At 42.7% G+C, this 13,056-nt stretch overlaps 1 protein-coding gene across 2 annotated transcripts in view; it reads left to right on the top strand.

The window, feature by feature from the left end:
* Positions 1–13,056, top strand: part of nlgn4xa (neuroligin 4 X-linked a) — a 71,124-nt gene that overhangs the window by 21,120 nt on the left and 36,948 nt on the right. For both annotated transcript variants that reach the window (XM_020504542.2, XM_031792380.1), the window contains one exon: positions 3,043–3,195. In XM_020504542.2, coding sequence (XP_020360131.2) covers positions 3,043–3,195 — 153 coding nt within the window. The remainder of the gene's footprint in view (positions 1–3,042; positions 3,196–13,056) is intronic.

The raw sequence follows: 13,056 nt of genomic DNA on the forward strand, positions 1-13,056 counted from the left end.
AGGCTTTCCACTAGATGTTGGACCATTGCTGTGGGGACTTGCTTTCATTCAGCCACAAGAGCATTAGTGAGGCCGGTCACTGATGTTAGGCAATTAGGTCTGGTTGGCAGTCGGTGTTACAGTTCATCCCAAATGTGTTCGATGTTCTTGAGGTCAGGGCTCTTTACACCTTCACTGGAACTAAGGGGCCTAGCTCAAACCACAAAAATAGCCCCAGACCATTATTCCTCCTCCACCAAACTTTACAGTTGGCACTATGCATTCGGGCAGGTAGTGTTCTCCTGGCATCCGCCAAACTCAGATTCGTCCGTTGGACTGCCAGATGATGAAGCATGATTAATTATGACAGAGAACGCGTTTCCACCGCTCAAGAGTCCAATGGCGGCGAGCTTTACACCCCTCTAGCTGAAGCTTGGCATTGCACGTGGTGATCTTAGGCTTGTGTGAGGCTGCTCGGCCATGGAGACCCATTTCATGAAGCTCCAGACAAACAGATATTGTGCTGAAGTTGCTTCCAGGGCCAGTTTGGAACTCGGTAGGGAGTGTTGCAACCGAGGACACATGATTTTTACTCACTAGGCGATTCAGCACTCGGCGGTCACGTTCTGTGAGCTTGTGTGGCCTACCAATACAAGATCATTGTAGCTCCTTGACGTTTCCACTTCACAATGGCAGCACTTACAGTTGACCAGGTCTAGCACGGCATAAATGTTTTGAACTGACTTGTTGATAGGTGGCCCGGTTGAAAGCCACTGAGCTCTTCAGCAATGTCATTCTACTGGCAATGTTTGTCTATGGAGATTGCATGGCTGTGTGCTTGATTCTATACACTTGTCAGCAATGGGTGTGGCTGACATAGCCGAATCCACTAATTTGAAGGGGTGTCCACATACTTTATACAGTGCATTTGGAAAGCATTCAGACCCCTTTCCCTTTTCCACATTTTGTTACATTACAGCCTTATTCTAAGATGTATTAAATAAATAAAAAAATGATCATCAATCTACACACAATACCCCATAATGACAAAGTGAAAACAGATTTTTAGAAATGTTTGAAAATGTATTTAAAACAAACAGAAATACCTTATTTACATAAGCATTCAGACCATTTGCTATGAGTCTCGAAATTGAGCTCAGGTGCATCCTGTTTCCATTGATCATCCTTGAGATGTTTCTACAAATTGATTGGAGTCCACCTGTGGTAAATTCAATTGATTGGACATGATTTGGAAAGGCACATATAAGCAACCTTTATCCGAGACAGGATTGTGTCAAGGCACAGATCTGGGGAAGGGTACCAAAACATTTCTGCAGCAATGAAGTTTCCCAAGAACACAGTGGCCATCGTTCTTAAATGGAAGAAGTCTGGAACCACCAAGACTCTTCCTAGAGCTGGCTGCCCGGCCAAACTGAGCAATCTGGGGAGATTGGTCTTGGTCAGGAAGGTCACCAAGAACCTGATCATCACTCTGACAGAGCTCCAGAGTTCCTCTGTGGAGATGAGAGAGCCTTCCAGAAGGACAACCATCTGCAACACTCCACCAATCAGGCCTTTATGGTAGATTGGCCGACGGTCAATGAAAGGCACATGACAGCCCGCTTGGAGTTTGCCAAAAGGCACCTAAAGCACCTATGGTGGTGGCAGCATCATGCTGTGGGGATGTTTTTCAGCGGCAGGGACTCGGAGACTAGTCAGGATCGAGGGAAAGAAGAACAGAGCAAAGTACAGAGAGATCCTTGATGAAAGCGCTCAGGACCTCAAATTAGGGTGAAGGTTCAACTTCCAACAGAACTTCAACGCTAAGCACACAGCCAAGACAAAGTAGAAGTGGCTTCGGGGTGTCTTTGAATGTCCTTGAGTGGCCCAAAAAAATTCAAAAAAACAGTTTTACTCTGTCGTTGTGGGGTATTTTGTGTAGATTGATGAGGGGAAAAAACGATTTAATCCATTTTAGAATAAGGCTATAACGTAACAAAATGTGTAAAAAGTCAGGGGGTCTGAGTACTTTCCGAATGCACTGTAAATTGAGGTTTAGATAAAGTTGGTTTGCACTGTATAGTATTTTTACCCAGAGGCTAGAAGAACACCTTTTATTTTTTGTGTTGAAGTAAGGAAATCCTTGAAAATCCCTCCTTCCACAAATCATTGATTCTAAACTCACCACCATGTCTCCACCATGTCCTAAGGAGGTAGAATGTGAAAAGCAGTGGTAGAAGGCTGAGCGATGACTTCTGCGATGCTGGACCCCATAGGAATCAACTATAAGTCATTGAACAACACCTTATTGAGGCCCGTGACTGCTGGCTGAACTGAATTGTGATTTATCCTGCTAGCAGGCTGGTTGTTTGTGGAACATGATATCCCTCTCCAATCTTCTCTCATGCTAAGGCTCTACCCTCTTCATTTATAATCAACTCCTACACATGTACTAATCACCAGCTTTAATCAGAACCAGAGTAGGGACGTTCCGTTATAAAGTACTCACCCTGCCTAATTGTACTGTAGCAGTCATGTTTGTACGCATCTCAAATTACACCCTATTCCCAATATACAGACTCTGTTCAAAAGTGGTGCACTATATAGGAAACATGGTGTCATTTGGGAAACCGTCCTTGTGTGTTGGTGTAACTCCAAGAACATAGACCCTGATATCTGCAGAATGATGCCGCTATCACATATCAAATATGGCAAGTTTCCCCTCTTACAGTATCTCCAATACCACAGTACTTACAGTGGCCCTATCTCGTCCAATAGCGTTTACATATGATGCCCACTTTGAACTACCGATATTCCATTGGCCTGCTGATTTTTAAAATGTCAAATAAACGTATGCATCCAAAGTAAAGTGGCTGGCAACCTTCCTAAGCACCCAAAATGACACCCTATTCCCTTGCGTAGGAGCCTACACTACGTTGGACAAAGGTCCATAGGGCGATGATCAAAAGTAGTGCACTATATACGGAACCGGGTGCCATTTGGGACGTACCACCAGACTCAGTGTTATCTACAGGAGCTCATGCTTGTTGCTCTTCTTTCCAGACATCCACGACGAGAACGGGCTGAAGCCGGTCATGGTGTACATCCACGGTGGATCCTACATGGAGGGAACGGGGAACATGATCGATGGGAGTATCCTGGCGAGCTACGGAAATGTCATCGTAATCACCATAAACTACAGGCTCGGGGTGTTAGGTAAGTCACAGCATAACATTATTCTTGGCGCTTTGTGTTGTGATTTCTATGGATTGATGGATTCATCCATGTTGTGTGTTTGATGTGTGTTTTGGTTGGCTGTAGTTCTGTAAATGCTGGCGATTAAAATTGTGAGGTTTATGTGGTACAATTAGTATTTTTCAAAATGTGTGTTCTTTGTAAAATGTTGGATGTTGGATATCAGTATTTTCTCAACTGACGGCACAGCAGGAAATAAACCCATACAAATTGAATGGGGAGTAAATAAGTTGAGAATTTTTCGATTTTGTTTTTACTTCTACTTCTACCTGATTTGGTAGAATGTGATGGCAGGAGATAATATTTATCATAGGAGAGGTTTCTGGTAAAACAACGTTAAATGTTCCGACATGGAATTAAGCTATTTTACCCCAGCATATCAAGTCCTGTAACTCCAGTATGAACTCTGGGGCGGATGGTGTCGGAGAGGTTACCAAGCTGATAGGCTTTGTCATCCCAGTCCATAGTGATACTGTGCATGTTTTACCAAATTATACCAGACCTGCGAATTGGAAGACAACCAAACACTCATGCTATACTGTCTTGATTATACTATGTGGGCCCACATTATGCTTTGTTCATGGATCTATTTTTTACCAACAGCTATATTAGTCAGAAGCATCTGCAAAATGTATCCATGTTTATTTTCTAAATCCACTGTACAGTACATTTCGCAGTTCTTTCTGCAGTGTTCGGATAAACTCCTAATCTCGTCCACCAGCCGGCTCTGTCTCTGTCACACCTCTCTGTCTATGAGTACTACACCTCACTGTCTATATACGGTAATAATTGAGCCTGGGGACGAGCCGAGACTAAACCTGGTAGTTTCATGGAGGCCAAGATGCTGAAGTGTTGTTAAGCCCATAAGAAAACCAAAGCTACATCCAGGGTGTTCAATTCATATTCACACCCCGGGATCCACTGCTGCTCTGCTTTCCATTTGCTATAAAGCTGAGCTGTCTGCACTGCTCGCTATATTTAGTTTCGCGATTGAGAGCCAGGGGGAAAAGGTGTTCTGGAAAAGTATGCACTGCGGAAGAAAGAAGAAAAAAAAATGTGGAGAGAGGAGAAAGAAGGCCCTTGTTAAGTCTGTCTCTCTGCTTCTTTGATAGACTGGGTGAGGAGAGAGATGAGGTGTGTGTGTGTGTGTGTGTGTGTGTGTGTGTGTGTGTGTGTGTGTGTGTGTGTGTGTGTGTGTGTGTGTGTGTGTGTGTGTGTGTGTGTGTGTGTGTGTGTGTGTGTGTGTGCGTGTGCGTACATTTTTGTGGGTACCTATAAATGCACGCGTATTTGTGTGTCTCTCAGAGTAGAGGTTCATGCTAGAAAATCCCTCAGCTACATGGTCTCTATTCTGCCATATAAATAGAAATGTATTCATCCCAGATAAAGGTAAGGACCAGAATGTAAATTCTCCTCAGACACTCACCACCTTCCTCTCCCAGAACATTGGGCAGTCTCTTGCTAGATAGTCTGAATAGTGTGTTCAGGTAGTCTGATGTCTGAATAGTGTGTCCAGGTAGTCTGACGTCTGAATAGTGTGTTCAGGTAGTCTGATGTCTGAATAGTGTGTCCAGGTAGTCTGATGTCTGAATAGTGTGTCCAGGTAGTCTGATGTCTGAATAGTGTGTCCAGGTAGTCTGACGTCTGAATAGTGTGTCCAGGTAGTCTGATGTCTGAATAGTGTGTCCAGGTAGTCTGATGTCTGAATAGTGTGTTCATTTATTTCAAACTAACTCTAGACTCCGCTTGGTTTGAAGAAGCAATTCATTTTATTAACAAGATAAGTGTTGTATTATGTAACCAACCAGTGCTATATTATGTAACCAACTATCATGGTGACGGATGGTATCTTTAGCCTCTTAATCTCACAAACACGCAGCAGGATTGCATGGTGTCCATGCAGCAGAGTGTGTGTGAGATGGAATCAAGAGCAGTAGGGGGGTCATCTGTGCTGTGTGTGTGTGTGTGTGTGGCATCTCCGGCTCTGTATCCAGTGGCTGGCCCTGGCTGTGACCGCGTTGGTACCATGCCATGCTGCCACGCTGTTTTCGTAACACTGCACCATCTGTGTCCAAGCTCCACATGGGCCGATCTGTTTGACGAGCTCTCCCTGAGCTCCATTACTCTGAGCTGGGATGTGTCAGAGCCACATGGCACTTCGCTCCTCTCCTCCTCTCTCCATCCCATTATGGCGAGACGTGAGGGGCCTGCTGATGTCTCCCTGATTCAGACGCATGTGTCTTGGCTGCCTACACTTAACCCTCTCTATCCTTACCTTCCCCCACACCTTCTCTGCCTATCTCTCTCAGTCTCTATTTCTGTCTCTCGTTCTGTCTCTCGTTCTGTCTCTCTCTCTCTCTCTCTCTCTCTCTCTCTCTCTCTCTCTCTCTCTCTCTCTCTCTCTCTCTCTGCCTGGTAAACACAGGTTCTGAGTATTTGGCATCTAGGTCTTAAAATACAATTAAATACTGACTTAATCCAGTCCAGATATAGGTCCAGACGAGGGCTTTTACACCCTTACAAGGTCTGGAAACATAACGGGGGATTACCAATAGTTTGTTTTACTGGTGAATCTGTAATGGAATGGACATATTGTTTTGGGAACACAATATGTCCAAGATTCTAGGCCTATTCAGTCAGACGAGGAGAACAATTTTAGCACAATATTATTTTAGCTGATTGATCTGGATACAGTGTCCATATTAGGATAGCCTCTGCCTCAGCAGGACTTGTCAGTCTCTCTAGATCTAATACAGCCTGAAGACTCTTTTCCTCCTTGCCCCTGCTGATTGTGTCAGATGACACATATTTAACTGTGGTTTCCTGCACTGTGAAGAGTGTTACAAGAGAGAGCATTACATTTATTCAATGCTATTATATCAAAGAAAATGTAATGTCAAATTGTGTGTCTATCGTAGTTTTGTGTTATATATACCGTATGGTTTACAGTGCATTCGGAAAAGTATTCAGAACCCTTGACTTTTTCCACATTTTGTTACAGCCTTATTCTAAAGTTGATTCATTTGTATTTTTTCCTCATCAATCTACAGACGATACCCAATGATGACAAAACCAAAACAGGTTTAGACATTTTTGCAAATGTAATAAAATATAAAAACTGAAATATCATATTCAAACCCTTTATTCAGTACCTTTTCCTTTGGCAGTGATTACAACCTCAAGTCTTCTTTGGTATGACGCTACAAGTTTGGCACACGTGACTTGCCCCGAAGCCACCCCTGCGTTGTCTTGGCTGGGTGCTTAGGGTCATTGTCCTGTTGGAAGATTAACCACTCTGAGGTCCTGAGCGCTCTGGAACAGGTTTTCATCAGGGATCTCTCTATACTTTGCTCCGTTCGTCTTTCCCTCGATCCTGACTAGTCTCCCAGTCCCTGCCGCTGAAAACATCCCCACAGCATGATGCTGCCACCACCATGCTTCACCATAGGGATGGTGTCAGGTTTCCACCAAACGTGATGCTTGGCATACAGGCCAAAGAGGTCTAAGAGTCCTTTAGGTAACTTTTGGCAAACTCCAAGCAGGCTGTCATGTGCCTTTCATTGACCGTCTGGCCAATCTACCATGAAAGCCTGATTGGAGGAGTGCTGCAGAAATGGTTGTCCTTCCGGGAGGTTCTTCCATGTCCACAGAGAAATTTTGGAGCATTGTCAGAGTGACCATCGGGTTCTTTGTCACCTCCCTGACCAAGGCCCTTCTCCCCAGATTGCTCAGTTTTTCCGGGCAGCCAGCTCTATCTATCTACAGATATACTGCTGTGTTTTTTGTGGTTTCTCTATGCTGATGTTATTTATTAGGGCTGTTGTTGGTCTTTGGTTGTGGCCCTAGGTGCCCCCCCCAGGGGGCCTAAAGGGGTCCCTGCTTGACTTCACTCACACTGGGTCAAGGCCAGCTAGTGCCAGGAGAAGATCTGAACCCCCTGTTGATTTCCCCCAGCTAGTGAGGGTTGAAGACATGTCGGCCATATTACCCTTGTTTGGGAAGAGAATATGTGTGTGGCTGGGAGGCTGTTCATGACATATATTGTACAATAAACACACTAATTCTGAGTCACGGAAAGGAGAGAGGAGAGGCCGCTTTGACGTGACAGAGAAGAGAACAGAGAGACAGCCAACTGCCCCAGTGTTGATGCCTGGTCAGCTCTCTTTCAGCAGCCCCAGCTCATTTAAAAAGGAGAAAACAAACAAACACACATACATTTCCTTTAGGCCTGCACACGCAAGGAATGGGCCGGGGCAGGAAAACGAGGGCAAAGCATTCGTTAGCATGACAAAAAATCTCTCACTACGCTCCTATTGAAAATGTGCACCGGTCTCATGCCTACTCCTTCAAAAGCCTTTATATCAGATTCAGCTCTGATGTGTCTCAGGGACGATGACGGTGTGTGATAGATAGAAAGAGAAATTGACGTGCTCAGCTCAAAAGTTTGTAGCAACAAGTCTTCGGGTGCCGGGTTCAAAAAGCACATCCTGGAAGTAAGTGAAAACATATTCTTTACGTTGCAATGTATTGTTTTTAGCAGCATAGGTCAGAACATTCTGAAACCATTCAAATGTCATATTTCAATGAGTGAGTTTTTCCTTTCTTATGGTGTGTTATGAACCACATTGAGCTACTGTTTGTTTGACTTAGTGCTCCACTAGGCTAGTTCGTTCTTTATTTCACACTAGTTGATTTGGACTTAAACTGTAGTAATGGTAAATAATTGTAAAAGAGAATATATTCTCAGTCAACTTACCTGGTAAAATAAAGTGTATATAAAAATGGCTGTGACTGTTTGTTTATTATTTCATGGTTCATTCAGATCCATGTATAACAATTAACTATCACTATTTTTTTGGAACTGTTACCTTTTAGATAAGAATGAATAAAGTGTATGTGTCACTCTGACCATTATTTGAGTTGTTTGTTTCAATGTTTTGTTTGGTCAGGGTGTGATATGAGTGGGCATTCTATGTTGCATGTCTAGTTGGTCTGTTTCTATGTGTTTTGGCCTGATATGGTTCTCAATCAGTGGCAGGTGTTTGTCGTTGTCTCTGATTGGGAACCATATTTAGGTAGCCTGTTTTGTATTGTGGTTGGTGGGTTATTGTCTATGTTATGTTGCTTGTTAGCACAGTGGTTCTGTAGCAGTCATGGTTGGTTGGTTGGTTGGTTGGTTGGTTGGTTGGTTGGTTGGTTGGTTATAGTGTACTTTGTTTTTTCCCCGTCTTTTCATTAAATCATGCTTTCACACCACGCTGCGCTTTGGTCTACTCAATACGACAATCGTGACAATATGACTGCAACAACAAAGGAGTTGTTAAAAAATGACTTTGCAAATCAAAAATGAAACAAGTCAGCAGTTACTTTGAGTAATTGTCAGATCATTATGGATTACGGATTACGGTTGGCTCTTTATCGTGAATATGAATAGATTGTTTTTGTTCGGAAGACCTTTAGAGGAGGGAGGTGATTGAGCTTTTCACGTCCTGCTTTTTGAAACAATATTTAGCAAAACAAGGCTGATCGCAGACAGGTTCACTTTTAAAGGTCATTACCGTCATGATGGTTCGGTAGAAGAGCGCCCATTGTAATTGTAAACAAAACACTGAAATGTATTGATATTGATATCTTCTGTCTCTTCCCTATGGTCTGTAAATGTTCCTTTCATGGGGATTTTTTTTTTTACTTGGCCAAAAATAGTGGCCATTATTTCCATGTCCTCATAAAGCACATAAATATAAAAAAATAGGCAGTAGCTCAACACACAAGCCAGCTATGTTTTTCTGGAAGTGGGCATGCAGGCTCTCTCCAAGACCGCCATACAGAGATATTTTATCACGTTCACATTCATTCACCTTTAAGTGTTTTTCTTAGCTTTTGAGCTGACACAGTTGTGTCAAGCAAAGCAACAGTACACCAGATGCACTGGAGAGATTTGGGTAGTGCCACACAGGCCCAGATGGAGAGATGAGACATGGACATCATCAGTGTGTGGATCAACACACACACGCACGCACAAATGAACGCATGCGCACACACACACACACACACACCACATGACATACACATACAGATACACACACAAACAGACACACACACACACACACACACACACACACACACACACACACACACACACACACACAGACATTAAGAGTTGCACTGAGGACAGCAAATACTGAATCTCAGAAGAGCAGAAAGATTGAGGGATAATAAAAAGAAAGAAAGTTGGGTGGTATTTTAAATTGATTTGGTCAGTGGCTCAGTAAATCTCCATGTTCTCTGAAAGCATCCTGTTTTTGTTACGCCAGAGGATGAGTGCATGGCTGATGCCCTCCTCTCTCACCCTCTCTGTCTTCCTTTCCTCTACCTAATGCATTGTTTATCCTGTACAGTTTGTTTTAAGTAAGTGGTCTGGTACACAGAGTATAGTGAATGGAATTGCACGCTGCATTGACTTTTGGCAATTACAATCGGTTGATATGACCGGGCATCGCTCGCTCATCTCCCTCCATGGTTTAAAAAAGCCTCAGCCGCCGCTATCCAGTCTGGTGGATAATGAGGCCGGATGGAAAATGCCACGGTAAACATTTTTAAATGAGACTCAGACTGCCGAAAAATGACTGATTTGCAAATGGCTAAGTGGAATGGCAGGTTGGCCGTAATAGCTGTTTAGTTTTGACAGTCACAACACAATGGGGGAGTTGATTTGGTTCTGCTGGGAGCTAGTAAACGGGTAAGGATGGTGGCAATGTTTCCACCTCTGGGTTAACCACTATGGCGGACTGTGCGGCTGAACAACACCAGGTCATCACAGTCTATTTCTCCCTGTGACTCCCTCCGTGTTTGGAGGTCGCACATTTCGCGACCCACACGTTCCAGGTTCAATTGCTATTATACCAGCTGTAATGTGAAGCAGTAGAAGCCTAGGAGAGTGTGGGTGGGTGGGTGTGCCTGCATGTTTCTTGTGGATACTGTTTTCTATCGTTGCAAATATATATCATGTGTCTCTTACAGTTTTATGTATGAAGGTAATTGTCAGAGAGTAACAAAAAGAGCCTAAAACCATAAGACGGGTTTAACATAGCAAACGCGTCATCAGTTGATGATCACTGTCCTTCTGAGATTACAGTGAGTCCGTTGACCTTAGAAGACGTCAAGAGACAGATTAAATCAAAACCCACCCAGCCAAGCAACAATAAACTTATATCGCTCAATGTTATGGTTCCACAGAATGGGACATCACTGTAGAGTGGCTCTGAATTGAATACGCATACAGATTCAAAATATCTGTGATGTTACAGCTATATTAAGCCACATGAGTTGCAACCCAGATATGATTTCCTGTTGCAGTTTACTGAAATATGGCCATACACTTGTGTATGTAGAGGAATAGTGAAGAAAGGTTGTCATATTATTGTTATTTTATATTATGATGATGATGATCATCATCATTATTATTAATATTATTATTATTCTGATTATTATTATTATACTAGTACTGATGCTGTTCATTCCTGGTCAGCTGTGCTGTAGTCTTATTGTAAAAGCTAAGAAATGAGAGAAAATGTTTTGTGTTTGACCTTCTCTTAAACATTATTCAATTTTTAAAGGTTTTGGGAGCCTCTAAGCATCACGATTTAGCAGTGTAAAATGTTTTGCATATTCATGTTCAGAGTTTGTTTATTTGCAAAGCTCAAGGTGTTAAAATGCTTCAGTTCCTGAGGTGGCGATGAAGACTCAATTTAACAGTAACAGACTGGCAATGTATAACATTGAGGAAAGGAATTGAGCTATTGACACGACCAACATCTACATATTTTAATTGTTAGATGCCTTTTTATCATCCTCTTCTCTCCCTCTTCTCTCCCTCACATGATTGACGACCGGGCAGTGTGAAACATCCTATATCACACTTGGTTGGATACTATTCCTTCAAATAGTCTACTTCGCCCTTAACATCCAGGGGTGCAACTTTCACTGGGGACGGGGGGGACATGCCCCCCCCCCCCCACCCCCACAGCAGCAGGGCAGCAGCGTAGCCTAGTGGTTAGAGCATTGGACTAGTAACCGAAAGGTTGCAAGATCGAATCCCGGAGCTGACAAGGTACAAATCTGTCATTCTGCCCCTGAACAAGGCAGTGTTATGGCAAGGCAATCCCAGAGGGGAACTCCACCCCCCCATTCAGCTGAAAAGGTGGCGCAGGGAATTCAAAAATATTCTTTAGAAATATTTAACTTTCACACATTAACAAGTCCAATACCTCAAATGAAAGATAAACATCTTGTTCATCTACCCATCATGTCCATCACACAGCCATTTTTTCCAGCCAAAGATAGAGTCACAAAAGCAGGATTAGAGATTAAATGAATCACTAACCTTTTGAAAATCTTCATCAGATGACACTCATATGACATGTTACACAATACATTTATGTTTTGTTCGATAATATGCATATTTATATCCACAAATCTCGGTTTACATTGACACCATGTTCAGAAATGCCTCCAAAATATCCGGAGGAATTATAGAAAGCTACGCCAGATAACAGAAATACTCACCATAAACTTTGACTAAAGATAAATGTTCTACATATAATTAAAGATACATTGGCTCTTAATGCAACCGCTGTGTCAGATTTTTTTTAAACGTTACGGAAAAAGCCTACCATGCAATAATCTGAGACAGCACTCAGACGTAAAAGTATTTCTCCACCATGTTGGAGTCAACAGAAATACGAAATTACATCATAAATATTCCCTTACCTTTGATGATCTTTGATCAGAATGCAGTGCAAGGAATCCTAGTTCCACAATAAATCGTTGTTTTGTTCCATAATGTCCAATACTAGTGTCCAATTAGCTGCATTTGCTACCACTTTCAGCTCACGTGCCCAAATGCTGACGCTGGTCCAGGACAACTCGCACGAAAACTTCAAAAATATATATTCCAGGTCGAATAAACTGGTCAAACTAAGTAGATAATCAATCTTCAGGATGTTATTTTCATATATATCCAATAACGTTCCAACCGGATCATACGTTTTCAGCTGCAGCCAAATGGAACGACGGTGGCACCCACAGAGAAATGCGCCACAGGGAAATTGCATTCTGTCGGGACAGTGACTATTTCCCCTCCCATTCAGTCAAAGTTCACACCAGAAGCTCCATTCCACATTCTACTAAATGAGGACATCTAGTGGAAGGCGTAGGAAGTGCTACCAGATCCATATCTTATTTGGAATTGGATAGGTGATGACTTGAAATTAGTGTATTCAGAATTTCACTTCCTGTTTGGAAGATTGCCTGCCCTATGAGTTCTGTTATACTCACAGACATAATTCAAACAGTTTTAGAAACTTCAGAGTGTTTTCTATCCAATAGTAATAATAATATGCATATATTAGCAATCTAGGACAGAGTAGGATGCAGTTCACAATGGGCACGCAATTCATCCAAAGTGAAAATACTACCCCCTATCCTCAACAAGTTTTAACCCACTGTTCCTAGGCTCTCGTTGAAAATAAGAATTTGTTCTGAACTGACTTGCCTAGTAAAATAAAATGATGAGATGTCATTTTTGTCCCCCATCAGTTTTATAATTGGAATGTGATAGAAAACTAGGAAACGTGTGCTTTAGGACCATGCGGACGCCTCCGAGCGGACGGGTAGGCTGTTTGGAGTGTTTATCCGACTAGATAAGAACAATTTAAATGATGTCCCCCCCCCCCACTTGCGCCCCTGGTAACATCAGAGACACAGCGCTTCATCCAGTGTAGACTTCTTAAGCTTCTTTTAGAGGATATTACGAAAATGCTC

This window comes from Oncorhynchus kisutch, linkage group LG16 (genome assembly GCF_002021735.2).
Source record: "Oncorhynchus kisutch isolate 150728-3 linkage group LG16, Okis_V2, whole genome shotgun sequence".
Taxonomy (NCBI): Eukaryota; Metazoa; Chordata; class Actinopteri; order Salmoniformes; family Salmonidae; genus Oncorhynchus; species Oncorhynchus kisutch.